This window comes from Phocoena sinus, chromosome 6 (genome assembly GCF_008692025.1).
Source record: "Phocoena sinus isolate mPhoSin1 chromosome 6, mPhoSin1.pri, whole genome shotgun sequence".
Lineage (NCBI taxonomy): Eukaryota > Metazoa > Chordata > Mammalia > Artiodactyla > Phocoenidae > Phocoena > Phocoena sinus.
This window is the reverse complement of record NC_045768.1, coordinates 88,278,421-88,305,215: the sequence shown is the minus strand read 5'-3', so window position 1 is coordinate 88,305,215 and position 26,795 is coordinate 88,278,421. Positions and strand designations below refer to the sequence as shown.

General features: G+C 40.7%; 1 protein-coding gene across 1 annotated transcript in view; it reads left to right on the top strand.

The window, feature by feature from the left end:
• The first annotated feature begins 1,145 nt into the window (after positions 1–1,145).
• Positions 1,146–26,795, top strand: part of ZNF367 (zinc finger protein 367) — a 28,789-nt gene continuing 3,139 nt past the window's right edge. Inside the window, exons 1-4 of the mRNA XM_032636207.1 lie at positions 1,146–2,037; positions 20,505–20,655; positions 23,234–23,353; positions 24,680–24,818. Of these exons, the coding sequence (XP_032492098.1) occupies positions 1,627–2,037; positions 20,505–20,655; positions 23,234–23,353; positions 24,680–24,818 (821 nt within the window). The 5' untranslated portion in view covers positions 1,146–1,626. The remainder of the gene's footprint in view (positions 2,038–20,504; positions 20,656–23,233; positions 23,354–24,679; positions 24,819–26,795) is intronic.

The window sequence follows — 26,795 nt, the reverse complement described above, 5'->3', positions numbered from 1 at the left end:
AATTACCAATCCTAATCTTTAACTACCAAATATTCACTCATTTATTCAACAAATATTTATTGAAAGTCTACCATGAGTCAGGCTCGGCCCTGGCAATAGACCAAAGAACAAAACAAAACACAGTCACTTCTTTCACATTCTAGTGAATACGAGGCTGGACATCCCATCTTGCCCCCATCCCCTTCCGAGCCCACACTGGCCCTCGGTGGGTGACTGTCAGACTTAGACTCCGGTCGTTCAGGATTCCTCTGGTGCGGGGTGGGGTCCTTGAGGCGGGGGCGGGCAGAGCTGGGAATGACCCGAACCCTCCGGGGCACCCACAGTTCAACGCCTTTCCAGACGGGGGATGAAGGGCCGGCCCCGGACGGGTGAGGAACCACGGCGGGAAGGCGGGGAGTCCTCTGGCGTCTTTGGGGCATCCGTCCCGGTTGTAAGAATGGACACACGCCTGTGTTCGTGTCCCCTCCGAGCCGCGAGCAGCACACGGGGACCTCAGAGACGACTTCCTTAACTACCCCACTTTACACAGATGGGAAACCGAGGCCCGGGGAGGCGAAGGCTGGGACTGATGCCCACCTCAGCCTTGGGGCGAGTAGGGGAGGTGCGGAGAGGGTCAACTCACAGCGAGTCCAACAGCTGGGCAGATGGGAACCATTAAAAAACGACGCACCTTTTGGTGTCTACTAGAAACTGCAGTAAGAAGGCCTCGGTCCCCCTAGAGCTGGTGGCGGGAGCCACGGACGGGGGCGGGCAGCCCGGGCCCCAGCCCTTTAAATTCCCAGCCGCGCGGGAACTACAGCCCAACAGCCACAGGCGGGAGGGGCCGCCAGACGAGCGACCCCGCCGGCCAACTACCACCCCTGGCCCGCCCCCTCTCTGATAACTTTCCAATCAGCAACTCTCTTACCGCCCGCCCCTGCCTGTCGCCCACAGCGCGCCTCCAACCCTGACTAACCGCGCGGAAGGACGGCAGGGGCGGGGCTACTGGAGGGTGTGTCTGGGCGAGTGTAGACGTCGCGCGCTCCCCCGGAGTTTCGAACGCTGTTGGCTCTTCAGGCAGAAAAAAATACAAGAGCCGCGGCCAATAGCGTGGCAGAAAGGACCCGCGCGCAGGTCCGGCTCCGCCCCGCTCTAGCTAGAAAGAAATCCAGGCACAGCTATTGGCTCGCATGTCCTGTCACTCGCCGCTGCGGCCAGCGGGCAGGGGACTGGCGGTGATTGGTTCCGCCCAGGCGCGAAATGTAACGCGGGAAAAACTGGAGCAGGGACCCCGGCGGCAGGTTGTTATTTTCGGGGGCTCGGCGCTGCGCGTCCTGCTTTCCTGTCATCGCAAGGCAAGGCGCCCGCTGCTTCCCGCCGCTGCAGCCTGCGTTGGGGAGCACAAAGAGTGGAGGGCGGGCTTGACCCAGGGTTGGGGTCCGGCCCTGGCAGCCTGCTGCAGGCCGAGCGGCTCTGCTTCTTCGCTGGCCGCCGCGCAGGAGGGTTCCAGGAAACGTCCGCCTGCCATGAGCCAGCGGGACTGAGAGCCGGCGACTCCGAGCAGCGCGGGCGAGCGGAGCAAAGGGCCAGACCCGGGCTCAGGGAGTGCGGCCCACGGCCGCCGGAGCTGCGGATCGGGGCCGGGCAATGATCCGGGGTGTGGAGGCGCCGATGGCTGACAACCCGCCGCAGCCGCCGCCCGTCATCTTCTGCCAGGACTCCCCGAAGCGGGTGCTGGTGTCGGTCATCAGGACGACCCCGATCAAGCCCACATGCAGCGGCGGAGGGGAGCCGGAGCCGCCGCCACCGCTTATTCCCACCAGCCCCGGCTTCAGTGACTTCATGGTGTACCCGTGGCGCTGGGGTGAGAACGCGCACAACGTGACGCTCAGCCCCGGAGCCGCCGGGGGCGCCGCCTCAGCTGCCTTGCCCGCCGCCGCCGCAGAGCACCCAGGGCTTCGGGGCCGGGGCGCGCCCCCGCCCACCGCTTCGGCCGCCGCCGCCTCAGGAGGTGAGGACGAGGAGGAAGCGAGCAGCCCGGACAGCGGCCACCTCAAGGTAAGCGGCGCGGGCGGGGCTTGGGGCAGTCGGGGCCCGTTAACGGCACGGCCCGGGAGCCGGCAGCGCCCGCAGAGACGGCGGGCGGGGCGGGGCCGAGTTTAAAACGCGAGGTCGCTCTGGCAGGGGCGGTGGCGTTGGCGGGTGACAGGACGCTGACGTCACTGCCGCGCGCCAAAAAACTGCCCCGGGGGCGGGGCTAGGTTTTAGTCACGTGACACCGCCCGGGGGGTGGGGCAGCACAGCAGACCGGAGGCCACAGGCCAGCAGGTGCAGTAGGCGGGAGTGTGGCCTTGTTGTCACGGAGGGGGACGGTCAACCCGCTCTGCCAGTCGTTCGGCCCACCGCTGAGTCTTTTCTGGCGGGAGAGGGCGGGAAGGACCGCAGGCCTTGAACTGTTCCTCTGGGTGCGGGGGGAGGGGTTGCGCAGTTTCTGCCTCACCGGAGATACCCCGCCCCTGCTAAAGATGCCCTGTAGAGATAGCCGAAGAACAAGAAGGGACTTAGGGGAATCTTCCCCACCGGGAGTTGAGCCCTCGCTGTCTTTCACGCATCCAGCGTACTACTTTGCTAGGTTCTGAGAGCTCAGAGTGGAATGGGACGCTGTTGTCACCAACCTCGAATTGCTTGGAGTCTCAGACTGTATTAGAGCTGGAAAGGTTTCAGACCTACAATTTACGGATCAGACAATTGAGGCTTAGAGGGATTGGTGAAGGGAGCTCCCCAAGGTACACAGCTAGGTAGCGGGAACGCTGGTACTGTAGTTGAGTTTTTGTGGCTCCTAGTCCTGAAGCGTGTGTTGGAGGTGCCTCCCTGCTGACATATACTTGCCTCTATAGACTGTAAGCTCCAGGAGCGCCGGGACAATTTCTCTCTGGTAGACTTATTTGACTTTAATACCTTATACTCTGTAAATGCTGAATAAATGTGCTCAGTTAAGTATTTGTGTAATGAATGGTGCTAATATAAGGTTAATATTCAGATTCTATTTGTTAAGTGGCTATATAAGATAAGCAGTTTGCTAAAGATAAAACAAGTAAATCACCTTGTTGATAAGTACGTCTATATTGGCAAATATTATAAAAATTGAAACAGGTTTTATCATCATTTTACACGCAGTAGCAAAGATGTTGAAACACTGTTGAGCCCTGAGGAAATTGACACACTTTGTTACTAATGGCATTGTTATTAAAGAACTATAAATTTATACACCTATATGCCTTGACATACTTCAACTCTTGAAGCTGCACTTCAGTAAAAACTTGAAAGAAGAAGCAGTAGAAATATTTATATTAGTGCTGAGTTTGTGAAGTGAACAATCACTGTGTGCTGTCTCTAGGTAGCCCTTAGTAAGATGGCTGGGTATCCTAGATATTTTTCCGTGTTAACATACTTACATGTTTAGTACTTAAAAAATATATATATGTAGTAGGTTATATGGTTGAGCAACATAAAGACATATATGCACAAATCACTTATAGAAGATTTTGCATCTGTTATTTTATTCTTAATTATAATTGAATCTAATTTTGGATTATCCAAGAAGATTAATGTTATAATAGATAAGTGAAATCTATACTTTTTTTGGGGGGGCTAAAACAGTTTTATCTTCAAATAAACCTTTTAGAAAACATTCTTAATAATGCATAGGTTTGAATTTTATTTCCACTTTGTCTTCCTCTTTTCAGAAGTAAAACAACACAAGTTATGAAAAACATTTAAAAGTGAAAAGGCTGTTACATATTTCACTTTTTTTCTCCTCACCATCTTTCATACCATAACTGTTTCATAAATTAGTTCATAAATTAGTAGACAAATTGATTTTAATGTGTCCTTTTATCAGTGAAGCAATCCAAATACAGCTTCAAAAATTCATTCATTTAGTTTTTGCAACTTGAGGGGGAGCCTCAAGCCTCCATATTTTGTGCCATCTGGAATATACTTTCATTTAAGGAAGTTACCTAGTTTGATTTGTGATCAGTACATTCTAGACTAAAGGTTGGGAATTCCAGCCTCCTTTACTTTGTTTTGCTTCTCTAAAGTACTCATAGTTCTTTTATCTCCATATATTCATAGGTGAATCTTGCTGGCTGAATCTGCTCACTTTTTGGGAAGACAAGTTTGTAATATAGTTGGTGCCAATAACATGGCACCAACTTCTACCCCCTTCTCTCAGTATGTGGGTTAGAGGCAATAACAGCTTTGGGTTTGAGAACAACTTTTGTGTTCATTTACTGTCTTTTGATGCCACCTTTCCCATGGGAGGTGTTAACATCTGAGTCCTACACACCGGGTGTCAGCTTTTGCTTGCTTTCTTGTTTGTTTCTGCCCAACACTGCCTCCCCGCCTGTGAGGAGAACATCCATCTAATACCAACTTATTTTGGCCCCTCATCACAAGATTGTTTAGCATGATTGGGATATAGTTATATATTAGCACTGTCTCTTCCCAGGTTGTAGAATTCTGGGAAGGAAGGGAGAAGGTCTAATTTTCGTCTGCCAAATGATATCCCAAGCCTCCATATTTTGTGCCCTTTACCCAGACTGCATTCATGAGGTTACTTCTCCACTTTGGGACCTGTGTAGTTTGGCTTCTCTGCACATCCTCAGATACCACGTACCCTTCAGGACCCGCCAGCTGCCTATCCTGTTTCCCTTTTCTATCACCAATCACTTTAAACATCTAGACTGCACATAGTCTTACAAACAGCTGATTAGTACACAGTAGTTTTTGATAACCACCATGTTTAAACATAACGTCATGTTAACGTGTTAACGTGAACATAGTAGCCACCATTTGTTATTTATTGCCTTGCAGAGCAAGCCACCAGACTCTGTGTTGATTGTTTTGAATTCTTTTAATTAATTTACCTTGTTTACCTAATGAAAAAGGATGAATTAGAGAAGTCCCCAAGATTAAGTTAACATTATATAAGTGGCAGAACTGATTGGAACTTTTTAGAGCCCTTACTCTTAATCTGTACCTGATACTGCTTCTGTGTTTATCATGTGTGTATTGACTTTAGGGGTTTATTTATTTATTTTTAGTATTAAGAAGATGCAAGTAGGGAATTCCCTGGTGGTGGTCCAGTGGTTAGGACTCTGCGCTTCCACTGTAGGGGGCATAGGTTTGATCCCTGGTCAGGCAGCTAACGTTCCGCCAGGCAGCATGGCCAAAAAAAAAGAAAAAAAAGAAGATGCAAGTAGACTTATGAAATAATACACACTATTCATAACTGCCTATATCTCGATTGAGATGCATCACGAGAATACACACAGTACAATAGATAGATGCAAATTAAGACTTAGAAAGTGGTCCAGATAGGTCAAGGTGGGGGATAGAGTTAGGAAGCAGATATGCGAGCCATAGGAAATTCCGATCTAAATCTGAATTCGAAAAGGGAAATAAGATCTATTTACATTTTCTCATGAAAGTGAGAAGGTACACATGCCTCCCTCTGAGAACTGTTTTTCTTTTCCTTCCATGTTGTATCTGTATAATTTATTTGAATTTTACTTTGTATAAAAATGTGTTGAGGACTTTTAGTTTTTTTAGTAATCACATGAATATAAAGTTTGAACATAACTTTTTCTAAAGCTTAGGTAAATGTGTACATTATTCTAAGTGGCTTGAGAAATAACTCCAATTTTATTAAATAACTTTAAAGTTATTGACATTGAAAACAAAACATTTACCATGAAATATTTTAGAAAACACTTTCAAAATCACTATCTTCTGGAGGTACTGAGATTGTTTTAAAAATTAAACCTGCTGAAGTATGCAAACATTTTTGGTGATTTATTCATTTTTCTTCTTTCTAATAGCTTATTTTGTAGCAGTTGCCATATAACAGCAATAGGATGTCTAAGAGTTTCTTTTTTAACTTTACTTTTTTTTTTGTGCAAATCATCAAGCAGTCTTGACAAGATTTCTCTCTTAAGCTACAGGTACACTTAGTTGCTGATGAGTTAACTCTATTATTGTCAAAATGTACATAGATACATGGTTTTCTTATTGCTAAGGCTAAAATGAAAAAGGTCCTCTTTAAGTGACACTGCTTATTTTTGTAGATATGGTTAAAAGATGCTATTTATTCATTTATTTAGGGTATTAGATGATTACTTGCCTTGTTTAATTTTCTTAGTTGAAAGAATGCACTTAGTGAAGTCTTACCTGTATATGGCTGGGATGTTGTATTATGTTGCATTTTTCAGCTCTTTATTTCTCACTTGGAAAATACAAGTATGATTTGCATTTTCTTGTTTCTAGACGAAACAAGATCTTAGAGTTACTGGGAGGCAGCCAAATAGTTAACTTAAAAAAAAAAAAACTTCCCCCACTATTAAACATGCTTGATAATTTTTTTTTTACCAGAAACAGAGAAAACAGTAATGGATAATCTTAAAATTTTGATACTAAATAGTATTTGATACTAAATCAGTTATTTCAAATTGTAATAGAGTCAACAATATGTTTTTATGTATTTAAAAAATATTAGGGGGGGGCTTCCCTGGTGGCGCAGTGGTTGACAGTCCACCTGCCGATGTGGGGGACACGGGTTCGTGCCCCGGTCCGGGAGGATCCCACGTGCCGCGGAGCGGCTGGGCCCGTGAGCCGTGGCCGCTGGGCCTGCGCGTCCAGAGCCTGTGCCCCGAGGCAGGAGAGGTCGCAGCAGTGAGAGGCCCGCGTACCGCAAAAAAATATATATATATTAGGGGACTTCCCTGTTGGCTCAGTGGATGAGAGTCTGCCTGCTAATGCAGGGGACACGGGTTCGAGCCCTGGTCTGGGAGGATCCCACATGCCGCAGAGCAACTAGGCCTGTGAGCCACAGCTATAAGCCTACGCTTATGGAGCCTGTGCTCCGCAACAAGAAAGGCCGCGATAGTGAGAGGCCCGCGCATCGCGATGAAGAGTGGCCCCCGCTTGCCACAACTAGAGAAAGCCCTCGCACAGAAACAAAGACCCAACACAGCCAAAAATAAATATAAATAAATAACAAAGATTTGTTGAGAATCACTGACCCTATACTTTGCAATACTATACATTAAATGTATAAAAAAAATTAGGGAAATTATCCTTTCATGGCAGAGGAGTTGTATTACTAAGGTTTTTAATTAACCTTATTTCACGTTCCATTTCTTTCTTAACAGAACAAATCATCTGCTGTTTTTATGGATCATAGATGCTGTGTTTGTTTTTCATTTTTAAAACTATTTAAAACAATTATTAATGATATGATCATAACCAGCAACAATTTATACAATTATTGTGGAGAATTGATGAGATCTTTATCCCATTAACAAATATTTATTAACAATGTGCCTGAGTCAGTTAGCTTAGGCTAAACCATGCTGCAGAATGAACCTCAAAATCTCAATCTCAACCTAAACAAAGCTCGTGTTATGTATCCTGTGAGGGTTAACAGCAGGTGTGCTCTTCATCCTGTTCATTCTGGGACCCAGGAGGAACATCCCCTACCTGGGACATGCGAGTCTCAAGGCAGAGGAAAGAGCGATGGTAGGACCTTGTGATGGCTTTTAGAGCTTCTGCTCAGAAGTCACACATGTGATTTCTATTCACATTTCATTGGTCAAAGCAAAGCTATATGGCCAAGTTGGCCTCATTGGGGCCCATAGTGCGGAAGGAGCAGTGAATATTTTAACAATATTATAATCTGCCACAGTGCTTTCTCACATTCTTTTCCATTATTATTATTTTATTATTATTATTATTTTGGCTGCATCGGGTCTTAGTTGTGGCACATGGGATCTTTGTTGAGGTATGTGGGATCTTTTTTCATTAAGGCACGTGGTCTCTTTGTTTCGGTGCTCGGGCTTCTCTCTAGTTGTGGCTTGCAGGTTTTTCTCTCTCTAGTTGTGGCGTGCGGGCTACAGGTCATGTGGGCTCTGTAGTTTGAGGCACGCAGGCTCTCTAGTTGAGGCATGCGAGCTCAGTAGTTGTGGCTCCAGCTTAGTTGCCCCTCAGCATGTGGGATCTTAGTTCCCTGACGAGGGATCGAACCCGCGTGCTCTGCATTGGAAGGTGGATTCTTTACCACTGGACCACTGGGGAGTCCCCTCACATTTTTTTTTCTTTTTATACTTTTGTGGCAGAAAACACATAACATAAAATTTACCATCTTAACCATTTTAAAGTATTAACTATATGAACGTTGTTGTAATAGAACTCCAGAACTTTTTCATCTTACGAAACCAAAACTGTACCCATCTCGAGCTCCCCCTTTCTTCCACTCTATGGCCTCTGGCAACCACTATTCTGCTTTCTGTTTCTAAGTTTGACCATTTTAGATACCGCATATAAGTGGAATCAGGTAGTATTTGTCTTTTTGTGACTGCCTTATTTCACTTAGGATAATTCCCTTAATATTCATCCATGTTGTAGCATATGGCAGAATTGCCTTCTTTTTTAAGGCTGAATAATTTTTCGTTGTATATATCACATTTACTTTATCCATTCATCTGTCAGGGGACATTTAGGTTCCTTCCACCTCTTGGCTGTTGCAGAAATAGGTTTTAATATCTAAGAATTTTTTAGACATGACTTATAAGATAACTCATCCATGTTGAGATTGAGCTTTTCTTTCAAGGTGAAAATTGATTGAAGGGAGTTTTGCTGTGGCTTATCATCAAGGTTTCAGGCTGATGTTTTTAAGCTTTGGGAAGGCTTTAGGTTTTTGTATTGACAGCAGTAAAAACATCTTCAGTTTGGATATAGGTGTTTTTTATGTTTTTCTTTTTTTTTCATTTAACTTATATGTGTAAAAATTTAACTTACCTGGAAAGAAAGTTTTTTTCTTCAAGGAAATGCTTATTTTAGATTAGTTTTACATATGTAGAAATGTTAAGACAGTACAGGGAGTTCCCATCAACCACATATCCAGTTTCCCCTATTGCTGACATCTTGCATTAATATGATATATTTGTTACAATTAACGAACCAAATTGGTACATTATTAACTAAAGTCCATAGTACGTTCAGAGCTCGTTAGTGTTTTTAAAAATTGAGCAGAAATTCACATAGCATAAAATTAACCATTTTGAAGTATAATTCACTGATAGTAATTCACAATATTGTGAAACCACCACCTATATCAAGTTCCAAAACATTTTCATCGCCCCAAAAGAAAGTCCTGTATTCATTAAGTAGTCACTCCCTTTTCCCCTCTATAGGCAGTCTCTGGAAAACACCAATCTGTTTTCTGTCTGTGGTTATACCTATTTTGGACATTTTATTACATGGAATCATAAAATATGTGGCCTTTTGTGTATGACTTCTGTTACTTAGTATACTGTTTTTGAGGTTCATCCACCTTGTAGCATGTATCGTTTCTATGGCTGAATAACAGTCCATTGTATATGTATATGTACATATGTATATGACATTGTATCACACCGTCAAACTTTTCCACAGTGGCTAAAACTTTACATTCCTACCAGCAATGTATGAAGTTTCTAGTTTCTGCACATTCTTGACAAAAAAACACCTTATTTCTACTTTTTTCCTGTTTTTTTTGAGTATAACTGAGTTGGTGTGAAGTCGTATCTCACTCTGTGTGTGTGTGTGTGTGTGTGTGTGTGTGTGTGTGTGTGTGTGTTTAATCTTTTTCCCTTCAGGCTTTACTGAGATATAATTGACCTCAATTGTAGTTTTGATTTGCATTTCCCTGATGACTAATGATGTTGAGCATCTTTTCATGGGCTTGCTGCCCATACATATAACTACTTTGGAGATATGTCTATTCAAGTCCTTTACCCATATTTTATTTGAGTTTTCGTTGTTGTGTTGTAAAGGTTCTTTATATATTCTGGATACTAAAACCTTATCAGACATATGATTTGCAAGTATTGTATCCCATTCTGTAGGTTGTCTTTTCACTTTCTTGATAATGTCCTTTGACACAAATGTTTTTAATTTTAAGTCCAGTTTATCTCTTCTTTTGTTGGTTAGGCTTTTGGTGCCACATCTAAGAATCCATTGTCAAATCCAAGGTCGTGAATATTTATCCCTGTTTTCTTTTAAGAGTTTTAAAGTTTCAGCTCTGACATTTTGGTGTATGATGCATTTTGAATTAATTTTTTATATATTGTGTGAGGTACAACCTCATTCTTTTGCATGTAGAAATCCAGTTATCTCAGAACTATTTGTTGAAGAGCTATTCTTTCCTCATTGCATGTTCTTGGCACCCTTGTTGAAAATCAGTTGGCCATAGGATAAGGGTTAATGTCTTGATTCTCATTTGGTTTCATTGGCCTATGTCTTTCCTTATGCCAGTACTACACTGTCTTAATTGCCATTGCTTTGCAGTAAATTTTTTAATAGGGAAGTGTGAGTACTGCTTTGTTCTTTTAAAATATTGTTTTGTCTACTTGGATCCTCTTGCAATTCCATGAGTAGAGGATTGCTTTTTCCATTTCTGCAAAAAAGGCCTTTGGGATTTTAATAGGGATTGCACTGAGTCTGTATATCACTTTGGGTAGCAGTGGTATCTTATATTAAGCCTTCCAGTCCTAGAAGTGTATCCCATAAGTTTTGATATGTTGTGCTTTTATTTTCATTCATGTCAAAGTATTTTCTAATTTCCTGTGTGATTTCTTCTTTGACCCATTGGCTGTTTAAGAGTGTTGTTTAATTTCCACATATTTGTGAATTTTCCAGTTTTCTTTCTATTATTGATTTATAGTTTCATTCCAAGTATGTCAAAGAAGATGCTTTGGATGATTTCAGTCTTTTAAAATTTATTGATTCTTGCTTTGGGCCCAACATATGGTCTATCTTGGGAAATGTTCCACGTGCACTTGAAAAAAATGGATATTATACCGTTTTTGTGTGGAATGTTCTTCATATTCTGTTAGGTGTACTTGGTTTATAGTGTTGTTCAAGTCTTCTATATCTTTGTTGACCTGTCTAGTTGTCCTATCTATTAATTGAAAGCGAAAGTCTCCAGCTATTTTTGAGCTATGTCTTTTTATTTTCAATTCTGCCAATTTTTGCTTCATACATATTGGGAGCTCTATTGTTAGGTGTGCATGTGTTTATAATTGTTATCTCTTTTTCCATCCTTTCACTTTTTTTTTTTTTTTGCCGTACGCGGGCCTCTCACTGTTGTGGCCTCTCCCATTGCGGAGCAGCAGGCTCCGGACGCGCAGGCTCAGCGGCCATGGCTCACGGGCCCAGCCGCACCGCAGCATGTGATATCCTCCCGGACCGGGGCACGAACTCATGTCCCCTGCATCAGCAGGTGGACTCTCAACCACTGCGCCACCAGGGAAGCCCCATCCTTTCACTTTTAAACCTATTTATGTTTTTGGCTCTAAAGTGAGTTTCTTGTAGATAGCATATAGTTGGTTCATTTAAAAAAAAATCCATTCTGCCAATCTCTGCCTTTTGTTTGCAGAATTTAATCTATTTACATTTAAAGTGATTACTTACAAGGAAGAACTTCTCCCATTTTATTTGTTTTCTATAGTGTTATACCTATTTTGTTTATCAATTCTTCGATTACCGCCTTCTTTTGGGGTTGATTTTTTTTTTGTAATGAACTATTTTCTTTTCTTTCTTGTTTCCTTTTCTGTTTTCTTTTTTGAATTAATATCACCTTAGCACCAATAGTATACAAAAGTTCTGCTCCCATATATTTCTGTCCCTCTCCCTTTTTGTTGTTGTTGTCATAATTACATCTTATATTGTGTTCCCATTAACAAAAATTTATTATTTTTTAATATATTGGCATTTATCTTTTATATAGGAAAGAAAAGAAGAGTTATAAGCCCAAAGTGCAATACTTCTGGCTTATGTAGTTACCTGGTGTTGTTTGTTTCTTTGTATGGCTTTGAGTTATTGTCTAGTGTCTTTTCATTTCTGCCTGAAGAACTAACTCCCTTTAGATTTATTGTAGGGCAGGTCTAGCAATGAACTCTCTTAGCTTTTGTTTGTCTGGGAATGCTTAATTTCTTCATTTTTGAGTGATAGTTTTGTTGAATATAAGATTATTGTTTGATTTTTTTTTTCCTTTCAGCACTTTAAACATGTCATCCCACTGATTTGTGTAGTTTCTCCTGAGAAATCAGCTGTTAATCCTATTGAGGACTGGTATGTGTGATAAACTGCTTCTTTCTTGCTGCTCTCAAGAGTCTCTGTTTGTCTTTTGATAGTTTGATTATATCTCCATCTATATCTCTCTTTGTGTTTATGCCATTATTTCTTCAAATATTCTTTCTGCCCTAGTCTCTCTTGCCTTCTGGATTTCCGATTGTGTGTGTGTGGGTATGCTTGATGCTGTGGTGTCCCCCAGAATTCGTGTGTTGAGATCCTGACCCCCGAAGATGATGGTGTTAGGAGGTGGGGGTCTTTGGGAGGTGCTTAGGTCATGGAGGTGGAGCCCTCATGAATAGAATTAGTGCCTTTATGAAAGAGGCCCTGGAGAGCTCTCTTGCCCCTTTTGCCATGTGAGGACACAGCAAGAAGGCACTGGGTATGATCCAGGAAGTAGTCCCTAACCTGACCATGCCAGCACCTTCATCTTGGACTTTACAACTGCCAGAACTGTGAGAAATAAACTTTGGTTGTTTATAAGTTACCCAGTCTGTAGTATTTAGTTTTAGCAGCCCAAATGGACCCATAAGACACTTGATGTCCTACTGGTATCATAGGCCCTGTTCATTCTTTTCTCTTTCTGTTCCTCAGACTGGATAATTTCAGTTGACCTATCTTTAAATTTGCTGTTTCTTTCCTCCTGACCGTTCAAATCTGCCATTAAGACTCTGTAGTGAATTTTTTTCATTTTGGTTACTGTATTTTTTAGTTTCAGAATTTGTATTTTTAAAAATAATTTGTGGGCTTCCCTGGTGGCGCAGTGGTTGAGAGTACGCCTGCCGATGCAGGGGACATGGGTTCGTGCCCTGGTCCGGGAAGATCCCACATGCCGCGGAGTGGCTGGACCCGTGAGCCATGGCCGCTGAGTCTGCGCGTCCGGAGCCTGTGCTCTGCAACGGGAGAGGCCACAACAGTGAGAGGCCCACGTACCGCCAAAAATAAATAAATAAATAAAATAATTTGTTTCTTTTTTGACATTCTCAGTTTGTTGAAACAGTGTTCTCCTTGTTTTCTTTTGTTCTTTGTCCATGGTTTCCATTACCTCTTTCAGCATATTTAAGACAGTTTAACATCTTTCTCTAGTAAGTCCAATGTCTGCTTCCTCATAGGAGAAATTAACTCCTATGTATGGGAGTTAATATTTTTGTTTCTTTGCATGCTTTGTAATATTTTGTTGAAAACTGGGTGTTTTGAATATTATAAAGTAGTAACTCTGGAAATCAGATTCTCCTCCTCAGAGTTTGTTTTAGTTGTGTGCTGTGGTTTGTAGTTGTTTGGTGACTTTTCTAAACTATTTTTGTAAACTCTATTCTTTATTGTGTTTGTTCTTTAAAGTCTGTTTCTTTAGCTTTAGTCATCTCATATTTTGAGAGAGATCTTGAATGCCCCCCCAAAAAAACCCCCAAAAACAGAAAAGAAAAGAAAAGGGGGAAAAAACCCCCTCTAACTTTGCAGAATGGTCTGTGCTGTAGCTCTCCTTCTATACTTAGCCAGACTGTTTACAAGTCTGTCTTAGCCTTCATTTCTTGCTTGTGCTGAGCCTAAAGATCAGCCAGAGGTGAAAACTTATGTTCTTTTCAGGTTTTTTCTGAGTATGCTTCCTGCGCTGGGCAGGCAAGTGTGTGGCTTCCTAAATTCCTGTCTTTAGGATATGTGGGCACTTTCCAGTGCCCTAATTTCCTGAGGAAATTCTCTCCCCAGCTTTTCCTCCTAGGCTTTTGGTGTGTCTGTGTGCCTTCGTTGAACTCTTTTCCCCCAGGGGGCAGCAAGTTGTTATTGGCCTTACAAGGTTTTTGAGAGATGCCCTCCGTGTAGCCACTTTTCTGCCCAGAGAGAGTTCTAAGTTAGCAAAACAAAGACAAGCATCTTGTGTCAGACCTTCAGGTAGCCCCCAGGCTGGGCAAAACAGACAAACAAAATTCTTTCAGAGTAAAGTCTTCTCTGTTCTTTCTTGAACTAGGGACTAGATTCCTGCACTAAGAATGAAGGCAGTAATCTTCAAAGACCACTGAGTGAAGGGGTGGGGCAAGGGCTGTAAAAATTGCTGCAACGCTTTCCTACTGTTATATGTTGCTTGTTTCTTGATTCATTGTTCTCTGAGTTGCTGTAAATTTCTCATCATTTTCTGGAGTTGTGACAAAGCTGATTCTGAACAGTTTTTGCTTGACTTTTTAGTGATCTGTGGAGGGGTGGGCCCTTGGAACTACCTACTCTGCCATTTCACTGATGTCACTCAAGAAAGGTTTCAAAAAATTATTTACAATTACACCTTTGAGATATTGTGGGTTCAGTCCCAGACTGCTAGTCACACAAGCTTTTGTTTCCCAGTGAATAAAAAGTTATGTTTACACTATACTGTAGTCTCTTAAGTGTGCAGTAGCATTATGTCTAAAAATTACCTCAATTAAAAAACACTTTTAGGGCTTCCCTGGTGACACAGTGGTTGAGAGTCCGCCTGCCGATGCAGGGGACATGGGTTCGTGCCCCGGTCCAGGAAGATCCCACATGCCGCGGAGCGGCTGGGCCCGTGAGCCATGGCCGCTGAGCCTGTGCGTCCGGAGCCTGTGCTTCGCAATGGGAGAGGCCACAACAGTGAGAGGCCCGCGTACCGCAAAAAAAAAAAAACACTTTTAAAAAATATTTCTAAAAAATATTTCTAAAAAATGCTAATCACCATCTGACAACACAGGGTTGCCACAAACCTTCAATTTGTAAAAAACGCAGTATCTGCAAAATGCAATAAAGTGAAGCGTAATAGAGACTCTGAGAGGGCTCACGCCAAGGAGTACTTCCCAGAACTTCTGCTGCCAGTGTCCTTGTCCCCACGGTGAGCTACAGCAACCCGCTGCCTCTGCAGGAGACCCTCCAACGCTAGCAGAAAGAAGTAAGAACTTGATTATCTGGGCAACAGTCAGCTCTACCCAACACCAGTCCCTCCCATCAGGGAACTTGCACAAGCCTCTTAGATAGCCTCATCCACCAGAGGGCAGACAGCAGAAGCAAGAAGAACTACAATCCTGCAGCCTGTGAAACAAAAACCACATTCACAGAAAGATAGACAAGATGAAAAGGCAGAGGGCTATGTACCAGATGAAGGAACAAGATAAAACCCCAGAAAAACAACTAAATGAAGGGGAGATAGGCAACCTTCCAGGAAAAGAGTTCAGAATAATGATAGTGAAGATGATACGGGACCTCGGAAAAAGAATGGAGGCAAAGATTGAGAAGATGCAAGAAATGTTTAACAAAGACTGAGAAGAATTAAAGAACAAACAAACAGAGATGAACAATACAATAACTGAAATAAAACTACACTAGAAGGAATCAATAGCAGAATAACTGAGACAGAAGAAAGGATAAGTGACCTGGAAGACAGAATGGTGGAATTCACTGCTGCAGAACAGAATAAAGAAAAAAGAATGAAAAGAAATGAAGACAGCCTAAGAGACCTCTGGGACAACATTAAATGCAACAACATTCGCATTATAGGGGCCCAGAAGGAGAAGAGAGAGATAAAGGACCCAAGAAAATATTTGAAGAGATTATAGTTGAAAACTTCCCTAACATGGGAAAGGAAATAGCCACCCAGGTCCAGGAAGTGCAGTGAGTCCCATACAGGGTAAACCCAAGGAGAAACATGCTGAGACACATAGTAATCAAAGTGTCAAAAATTAAAGACAAAGCAAAATTATTGAAAGCAGCAAGGGGAAAATGACAAATAACATACAAGGGAACTCCCATAAGGTTAACAGCTGATTTCTCAGCAGAAACTCTACAAGCCAGAGGAAGTGGCATGATAAAGTGATGAAAGGGAAGAACCTACAACCAAGATTCCTCTACCTGGCAAGGATCTCCTTCAGATTCGATGGAGAAATCAAAAGCATTACAGACAAGCAAAATCTAAGAGAATTCAGCACCACCAAACCAGCTCTACAACAAATGCTAAAGGAAATTCTCTAAGTGGGAAGCACAAGAGAAGAAAAGGACCTACAAAAACAAACCCAAAACAATTAAGAAAATGGTCATAGGAGCATACATATCGATAATTACCTTAAATGTGAATGGATTAAATGCTCCAACCAAAAGACACAGGCTTGCTGAATGGATACAGAAATAAGACCCATATATATGCTGTCTACAAGAGACCCACTTCAGACCTAGAGGCACATACAGACTGAAAGTGAGGGGATGCAAAAAGATATTCCATGTGAATGGAAATCAAAAGAAAGCTGGAGTAGCAATACTCATATCAGATAAAATAGATTTTAAGATAAAGACTATTAGAAGAGACAAGGAAGGACACTACTTAATGACCAAGGGATCAATCCCAGAAGAAGATATAACAATTATAAATATATATGCACCCAACATAGGAGCACCTCAATACATAAGGCAACTGCTAACAGCTATAAAAGAGGAAGTCGACAGTAACACAATAATAGTGGGGGACTTTAACACCTCACTTACACCAATGGACAGATCATCCAGACAGAAAATTAATAAGGAAACACAAGCTTTAAATGACACAATAGACCCAACAGATTTAATTGATATTTGTAGGAAATTCCATCCAAAAACAGCAGATTACACTTTCTTCTCAAGTGCGCATGGAACATTCTACAGGATAGATCACATCTTGGGTCACAAATCAAGCCACAGCAAATTTAAGAAATATGAAATCATATCAAGCATCTTTTCTGACCACAGCGCTATGAGATTAGAAATGAATTACAGGGAAAAAAATGTAAAAAACACGAACACATGGAGGCTAAACAATGTGTTACTAAATAACCAAGAGTTCACTGAAGAAATCAAAGAGGAAATCAAAAAATACCTAGAGACAAATGACAATGAAAACACGATGATCCAAAACCTATGGGATGCAGCAAAAGCAGTTCTAAGAGGGAAGTTTATAGCTATACAAGCCTACCTCAAGAAACAAGAAAAATCTCAAATAAACAATCTAACCTTGCACCTAAAGCAACTAGAGAAAGAAGGACAAACAAAATCCAAAGTTAGCAGAAGGAAAGAAATCATAAAGATCAGAGCAGAAATAAATGAAATAGAAACAAAGAAAACAATAGCAAAGATCAATAAAACTAAAAGCTGGTACTTTGAGAAGATAAACAAAATTGATAAAACATTAGCCAGACTCATCAAGAAAAAGAGGGAGAGGACTCAAGTCAATGAAAAAGGAGAAGTTACAACAGACACTGCGGAAATACAAAGCATCCTAAGAGACTACTACAAACCACTCTATGCCAATAAAATGGACACCCTGGAAGAGATGGACAAATTCGTAGAAAGGTATAACCTTCCAAGACTGAACCTGGAAGAAATAGAAAATATGAACATACCAATCACAAGTAATGAAATTGAAATGTGATGAAAAATCTTCCAACAAACAAAAGTCCAGGACCAGATGGCTTCACAGGTGAATTCTATCAAACATTTAGAGAAGAGCTAATACCCATCCTTCTCAAACTCTTCCAAAAAATTGCAGAGGAAGGAACACTCCCAAACTCATTCTATGAGGCCACCATCACCCTGATACCAAAACCAGACAAAGATACTACAAAAAAAGAAAATTGCAGACCAATATCACTGATGAACATAGATGCAAAAGTCCTCAACAAAATACTAGCAAACAGAATCCAACAATACATTAAAAGGATCATACACCATGATCAAGTGGGATTTATCCCAGGGATGCAAGGATTCTTCAATATAAGTAAATCAATCAATGTGATACACCATATTAACAAATTGAAGAAGAAAAATCATATGATCATCTCAATAGATGCAGAAAAAGCTTTTGACAAAATTCGACCCCCATTTATGATCAAAACTCTCCACAAAGTGGGCATAGAGTGAACCTACCTCAACATAATAAAGGCCATATAGGACAAACCCACAGAAAACATCATTCTAAATGGTGAAAAACTGAAAGCATTTCCTCTGAGATCAGGAAGAAGACAAGGATGTCCACTCTCACCACTATTATTCAACATAGTTTTAGAAGTCCTAGCCATGGCAATCAGAGAAGAAAAAGAAATAAGAGGAATACAAATTGGAAAAGAAGAAGTAAAACTGTCACTGTTTGCAGATGACATGAAACTATACATAGAGAATCCTAAAGATGCTACCAGAAAACTACTAGAGCTAATCAATGAATTTGGTAAAGTTGCAGGATACAAAATTAATACATGGAAATTTCTTGCATTCCTATACACTAATGAGGAAAAATCTGAAAGAGAAATTAAGGAAACACTCTCATTTACTGTTGCAATAAAAAGCATAAAGTACCTAGGAATAAACCTACCTAGGGAGACAGAAGACCTCTATGCAGAAAACTCTAAGACACTGATGAAATTAAAGATGATACCAACAGATGGAGAGATATATCATGTTCTTGGATTGGAAGAATCAATATTGTGAAAATGACTATACTACCCAAAGGAAGGTACAGATTCAATGCAATCCCTATCAAATTACCAATGGCATTTTTTATGGAAGTAGAACAAAAAATCTTAAAATTTGTATGGAGACAGAAAAGACCCCGAATAGCCAAAGCAGTCTTGAGGGAAAAAAATGGAGCTGGAGGAATCAGACTCCCTGACTTCAGACTATACTACAGAGCTACAGTAATCAAGACACAAAAAGAGAAACATAGATCAGTGGAACAAGATAGAAAGCCCAGAGATAAACCCACGCATCTATGGTCAACTAATCTATGACAAAGGAAGCAAGGGTATACAATGGAGAAGACAGTCTCTTCAATAAGTGGTGCTGGGAAAACTGGACAGCTATATTTAAAAGAATGAAATTAGAACACTGCCTAACACCATACACAAAAATAAACTCAAAATGGATTTGAGACCGAAATGTAAGACCGGACAGTATAAAACTCTTAGAGGAAAACATAGGAAGAACACTCTTTTTTTTTTTTTTTTTTTTTTTTTTTTTGCGGTACGCAGGCCTCTCACTGCTGTGGCCTCTCCTGCCGCGGAGCACAGGCTCTGGACGCGCAGGCCCAGTGGCCACGGCCCACGGGCCCAGCCGCTCTGCGGCACGCGGGACCCTCCCGGACCGGGGCACGAACCCGTGTCCCCTGCATCGGCAGGCGGACTCTCAACCACTGTGCCACCAGGGAAGCCCCAAGAAGAACACTCTTTGACTTAAACCACAGCAAGATCTTTTTTGATCCACCTCCTAGAGTAATGGAAATAAATAAATAAATAAATAAACAAATGGGACCTAATGAAACTTCAAAGCTTTTGCACAGCAAAGGAAACCATAAAAAAGACGAAAAGACAACCCTCAGAATGGGAGAAAATATTTGCAAACGAATCAATGGACAAAGGATTAATCTCCAAAATATATAAACAGCTCATGCAACTCAATACTAACAAACAACCCAATCCAAAATTGGGCAGAAGACCTAAATAGACCTTTCTCCACAGAAGATATACAGATGGCCAAGAAGCACATGAAAAGCTGCTCAACATCACTAATTATTAGAGAAATGCAAATCAGAACTACAGTGAGGTATCACCTCACACCAGTTAGAATGGGCATCATCAGAAAATCTACAAACAACAAATGCTGGCGAGGGTGTGGAGAAAAGGGAACCCTCTTGCATTGTTGGTGGGAATGTAAATTGATACAGCCACTATGGAGAACAGTATGGAGGTTCCTTAAAAAACTAAAAATAGAATTACCGTATGATCCAGCAATCCCACTACTGGGCATATACCCAGATAAAAACATAATTCAAAAAGACACATGCACCCCAATGTTCATTGCAGCACTGTTTACAATAGCCAGGTCATGGAGGCAACCTTAATGCCCATTGAGAGACGAATGGATAAAGAAGTTGTGGTACATATATACAATGGAATATTACTCAGCCATAAAAAGGAATGAAATTGGGTCATTTGTAGAGATGTGGATGGATCTAGAGACTGTCATACGGAGTGAAGTAAGTCAGAAAGAGAAAAACAAATATCGTATATTAATGCACATATGTGGAACCTAGAAAAATGGTACAGATGAACTGGTTTGCAGCGCAGAAGTTGAGACCCAGATGTAGAGAACAAATGTATGGACACCAATGGGGGAAAGCGGTGGGGCGTGGTGGTGGTTGTGGTGTGATGAATTGGGCGATTGGGATTAACATGTATACACTGATGTGTATAAAATTGATGACTAATAAGGACCTGCTGTATAAAAAAAAAAATAAAATTGAAAAAAATGAAGCATAATAAGTAAGGTATGCCTGTATTATGATATTTTGTTTTAATGAGTGGAGTCCAAGAAATTATATTAATGTTTATGCTCATTGTTAACAGGATGGAATCCGACGTGGTAGACCCAGAGCAGATACTGTACGGGATTTAATAAATGAAGGAGAGCATTCGTCCAGCAGAATACGTTGTAACATCTGTAATAGGGTGTTTCCACGGGAGAAGTCACTCCAGGCTCACAAAAGGACTCATACAGGTAAGTTGAGCAAATTTTAGAGAATGCCAAAAGTGATACTTAACTGAAAGCTGATTTGATGTTTGGGCCTATAAATTAATTTTTAGTTACCTTACATTTCCTTATTGTAAAGTTTTAAAAACAGGCACTGTATAGTCAGCTTCTCTTTTGGTGGGGAGGGATAGTTTTCTGAACATTGATACCATGTGATTTCTAAAGTTATCATGGTAATTAATGTAGTTGTCACAGGAATGTTATTACTAAATTTGGTTCTATCCTTCTATGTACCCGAATTTTACTTGATATGCCCTTAAGTTGTCTGTATAATTGTTAAAACTGGTTTGTAGGCCAAATCCTAAATCAGTTATAGTCAAGTTTTTAATAGAATTTCTAGAATCCTCAGGGTATTTGACCTAACTATTAAATCTAAGGTGAAGTATAATTTTTCAGAATTAAGCATATTGTAGGTAGCTATCCCAAGACTATCATATATCTTTATTTGTGTAGAGAAGTTATACTTGCATTTAAAATACCATAAAAATACCATATAGAGAGCAAAAAGATAATATAAAGAGGGCCTTGTTCTTTCCATAGAGAAAGTTGGTCCCACCCAGAAGGAGCCATATGGTTCTTATAATGATATCAAATAATTTACAGATGAGGAAACTGAGGCACAAAAACACCCAATTACCACTGACTTACAACTTCTCATACCCTTAAGTCTAGAACTACACTGGCCAGTATAGTAGCACATGTGGCTGTTGAGCACGTGAAATGTGGCTAGTCTAAATTGAGATGAGCAGGATGTTTAAAATACACTTAGTATGAAAAAAAGAGAGTAAATGATATCTTTAAAATTTTTTGATAACGATTACAAATTGAAATGATAGAATTTTAGATATATTGGGTTAAATGAAGTATATTATCAATTAATTTCACCTGTTTCTTTTTACTTTGTTAATGTGGCTACCATAAGTGGTTCTCATTCTATTTCTGTTGGTCAGTATGGGTCTAGAACTTGGGCTTTTAACCCTTAGTCCCCTGTTTGTTCCACTATGTTTATGGTCATCACCTGTTTCTTTTTTCTTTCCGTTTTTGAAAAGATATATTTTAATGGTATGCTAGAATACAGTTTTCTTAGCTAAATCCCTGAAAAAGGGTAAAATTTTAATTTTGAATCATTATAAACTAAGGTGGCCAAGATGTTTTTGACTTTTAGGTATCATTCAGTAAAACTATTATTGAATGAATATCTGATTTTGAGAATTTTTGTATTTTTTCAATCTACTTAGTCTGAAATAACTCCAGATAACTGGTACACAGCTGTAGAGTACATTTTGCCAGTGTGAAATCAGTTGCCAAGATTCAAGACCATGCGGCATCATAAAAAGGTGCCTGAGTCCCAGTCCCGATCTACCACTAACCCACTGTGTGTCACCCAATACTTCCAGGCTTACTACACTGTATGCCAGGGAATGGAGCCGAAGATCTCCATGCTATAGTTAAGCTCTAATAGTACATGCTTTGTAAAAAGCTTTTGTCTTACTTTATCCTATGTTTATTAACTTGCGTCCAACTGTCACATTCGTTTAGTACATTTCTAAATAATGAGAAATTTAGGGAAGACTCATTACTGTTCTTTGAGTCATATAGGAAGAACCAGTATATAATTGTTGACCAAAGAATGTTTATTCAAGAAATAATAAGTTTAATTATGATTGAAAAACAACCTCTTTGAGTGCTTTCTTTAGCCTAGCACTGTGTTGTATATAGGAAATGAAACGGAGTACAAGGTGTTACGTATCTTTGTATAAGGAGAGTACCATGATACATAAACAACATAGGACACTAAGTTAGTGAAGGGATATGTAGCTTAATATTTGGAGGTGGGGGTTGGGGGGTAGGGAGGAGTTTTACTGAGACTACAGGATTGGGAAGATTTGAATGGGCAGAAAAGATAGGGATTTCAAAGAGTAGAAGATGGGGAACTGCCTCATGGCTGGAATGAATCTCCAAGAGGGAAGTAAAGATAAACCCTGCTCCCTAACCTAGTAGCTATAGTGCAGGTATTAGAGGACCATTTAAAAGTCAGCAGATAATTTTCAGTTGTTCAAGGAGTATAGTAGGGTTTGGGGTAATTTTAGAGGGTAGTTGCCTGGCAGCTATTCTGGAAGTGCTGTGCAGGTCAGAGACTAGAGGCCTGCCAGGGTTCATTCTAGGTGGGAGGGGCTACCAGTCTGACCAGGGGAGGTGGCAGTGGGAAGGCAGGAGTGGCAGACATGTTAAAGAATCAGCAAGAGCTAGCGATTTGGATTGTGAGGCGAAAATATGGAATAAGTTGAAGATGATAACTTTAAGGATTTGAACCTGGGTACCTAAAAGCTCAACGCCTAAAGAAAATATTGTGCTTCCAAGTGGATAGATGCTTCATATCATCCAAGTGTGCCCTTAGCACTTCCACTTGCAGCTCTGCAGAGGCTGTGACATGTTTTATTGTTGTTTGCAGTCGTAACTTATATAAAGGTTGATTCTCTCTCCGTGCCCCTTCCCCTTCTCACCTTATTGTCTCAGAAATAATATATAACATCTGTCTACTTAGGTGAGAGACCCTATCTGTGTGACTATCCAGACTGTGGAAAAGCCTTTGTTCAAAGTGGACAGCTCAAAACCCATCAGCGTCTTCACACCGGAGAAAAACCTTTTGTTTGTTCAGAAAATGGTATGGTGTTAGGAGTTAAGTTTATGGAATAGCTAGTTGGGAGTTAAAATATCTTTTGCTTGAATTTTTGGGAAGCGAGATTTTTGATAAAGATTTAATCAAACCTCATAAGTTTTCTTCCTTGTTAATTGTGATCCATGCTCGATTTCCAGGAAATGACTGATTTTTAAATAAAGTATTCTTTTTAGGTGAAAATCTTAAAGGGCAATTAAAAATGCTATATCTAGTTGTATGCTGTAGAAAAATCTATACAAGTAAATACAGACTTTAGAGTAGGCTTTTACTTTGGTTTTAAACTTTTTAACTGTTAAACTGAAAGAAGCACATTATTGTCGAAATTTTTAGTACAGGAGGAGCAGGGGTGGGGTGGATTTTACCAGCTCAACACTGCTACTGTTGGTAATTTCATAGTTTCTTAAGCTGTTTTTCTTATGTACATTTTTACACAGTTATATTTGAAATTCAGTACAGTTTTGTTCTGTTGCTCCATGGTTTTCTTTTTTTTTAATAGATCTTTATTGGAGTATAATTGCTTCACAATACTGTGTTAGTTTCTGTTGTACACCAAAGTGAATCAGCCATATGTAAACATATGGCCCCATATCCCCTCCCTCTTGAGCCTCCCTCCCACCCTCCCTATCCCACCCCTCTAGGTCATCACAGAGCACCGAGCTGATATCCCTGTGCTATGCTGCTTCTTCCCACTAGCTAACTATTTTACATTCGGTAGTGTACATATGTCGATGCTACTCTCACCTCGTCCCAGCTTTCCCCTCCCATCCCGTGTCCTCAAGTCCATTCTCTATGTCTACATCTTTATTCCTGCCCTGCAACTTGGTTCATCAGTACCATTTTTTTTTTCGATTCCATATATATGTGTTAGCATATGAACAATGATTGCCTCAGTGTTAGTTATTAAATATTTAATTTGTTTTTAAAATTTGCTTGTTATCAACAAACATGAGGGGCATGTTTTCCTACTTAAACTTTTGTTTATCTTTGGGATGTTTTTTTATGATAGAGTCCAAGAATGAAATTCCTGGGTCAGAGATTTTGAACATTTTTATGACTTGTGCTAATAAATCGCTTTCCTGTGGGGTTGAATGCATTCACATTGCGATGACCAAGGTGAAAGAACCGTCTTCACATTCCTCTCAGTGGCATTGATAATAGCAGCTTAGGGTTATTATTTTTTTTCTCCTCAAGTTATAGAATGATAAATTTCATCATCTTAATTTACTTTTCTCGGATACCAGAGAAACTGAACATTTTCCATGTCTGCTGGATGTCCAGATTCTGATAACTGTTTCCTTCTGTGTTTTGAAGGCTGCCTAAGCAGATTCACCCATGCAAACCGCCACTGTCCGAAGCACCCTTATGCCAGGCTGAAGCGAGAGGAGCCCACAGATGCTCTCAGTAAGCCCCAGGCTGTGGACAACCAGGCTGCCGCCGAGTGGTTGGCAAAGTAAGGCTCTCTCTGGAGTCTACTGCAGAACACTGCCCAGTGTGTGGGTTGAAGTTGGGGACTCTGACAGTTATTTCAGTTTAAATAAGTTGCTTTTCTACACATTTTATAAAATAACTTGAAATGGCACTTTGTTTCCTGAAACCACAGAATTGTTAGGAGTTTTATTTGGATCTGTGTGACAGAAAACTACTATATGATATTAATTAGTCTGAGTGCTTAGACCACAATTTATTTTAAAAGCAAGAGTTTACCCCATTTGAAAAGAATGTTTTTTATGTATTGTATTTCATTGGTCATTAATGCAGTCCCTCTTCATTTTCTTTATATTGGTTTTAGCTACGTGTTGATTATTAGAGGGATAGAGACTAGATGTTATTCTTTTTTTTTTTTTTTTTTTTTTAGATGTTATTCTAAAGTAAAATTCCAAAAAGCACCCAGTTTAATTTTTCTTAATGGCAACAAGGGGACCAGTATAAAAACATTTCTCTAAGGATATTTTGATTTAAGGAGTCATCTATCACATACACACCAGCAGCAGCTGACTGTGCCGCTCCCTAGCTTCACTGGCTTCCTCTGTACTGAGGATAAAGTCTAGAATCCTGAATTGTGTTGCTGTGGCTCTGCCTCCCTCTAGCAACACAGCTGTCTCCAGTCACCCGGGCTCCTTGTCTCTCAACAGCACTATTGCTGTTGTTTCCAGGCCTTTGTGCTCACTTCCCTCTTCATTTAGCCACTCTGCTCATTCTTCATTTCTTACTCAGGTTAAACACCACTTCAGGAAGTTCTTCCCTAACCTGCCCACTAACCCCCCAAACAAACAAGGTTAAATCCTCTTAATAGATGCTTTTATAACACATTGTATTTTCCCTCTCAAAACCTCCTTCACACATTTACTTGTTCAGTGGCTATCTTCCCTGCTGGATCGTAAGCTCCACAAGGGCAGGGAATATGTTTGTCCTGAGTACTGCATCACTTCCTTCCTCCCTCTTCCTCCTGCCTGGCCCCCACTGCCCCATTATATCTAATTTTGCCCAAGCCAGAAACTTATTAGTCATCCTTGTGTTTATCTTCTTTTTCTCCCACCTACTCAGTGACCAACCTATGGATTCTACTTCCTTAACAATTATCAGATTCAGCCACTTCAGTCTTCTCAATCCATTCTCCATGCCGCTGCCAGAGGAGTCTTTCTAAAATGCTAATATGATGCTCAATATTAAGTCTAAGCCCTTTATTATAGCATTCAAAGCCCTTCGTTACCCAGTCCTTGCTGACCTTGCTAAGGTATTTTGCTGTTTTGCTATTTTCCTTTTTTAGTTGTCCTTCAAGTGATACTGAACTGTTTGCATTTCTCTTTTTATACTTCTGAATATTTCCAAAACTTTTCTAGTTTGAGTAGTCTGGATTTCCTGAAATCTGGTCATTGTATTTTTTTTTTTGTATGTAATTTTAAAAACAGCTTTATTGAGGTATAATTGGCACACAATAAATTGTACATATTTAAAGTGTATAATCTGATGCGTTTTGACATATGTAGACACCTGTGAAACCATCACCAAAATCAAGATAGTGAACTTACCCATCACTTTCACAGGCTTCCTCATGTCTCTTTGTAATCCACTGTCCCTGCATCTCCCTGCCCTCCTCCACCCCAAATGACACTGACTGGTCTGCTTTCTGTCACTATAGTTAGTTCACATTTTCTAGAGTTTTATACAAATGGAGTCATACAGTATGTACTTGTTTCTCTGGCTTCTTTCAGTCAGCGTAATTATTTTGAGAGTCATCATGTTGTTGAGTGTATCATTTCATTCCTTTTCATTGCTGTGCAGTAATCTGTTATATGGATGCACCTCCACTTATTTATTAATTCACCTCTTGATGGGCCTTTATGTTGTTTTTGGCTATTACAAATAAAGCTGCTATGAACATGAATATACAAGTCTTTGAATGGACATTTTTGTAGGTAATGGTACT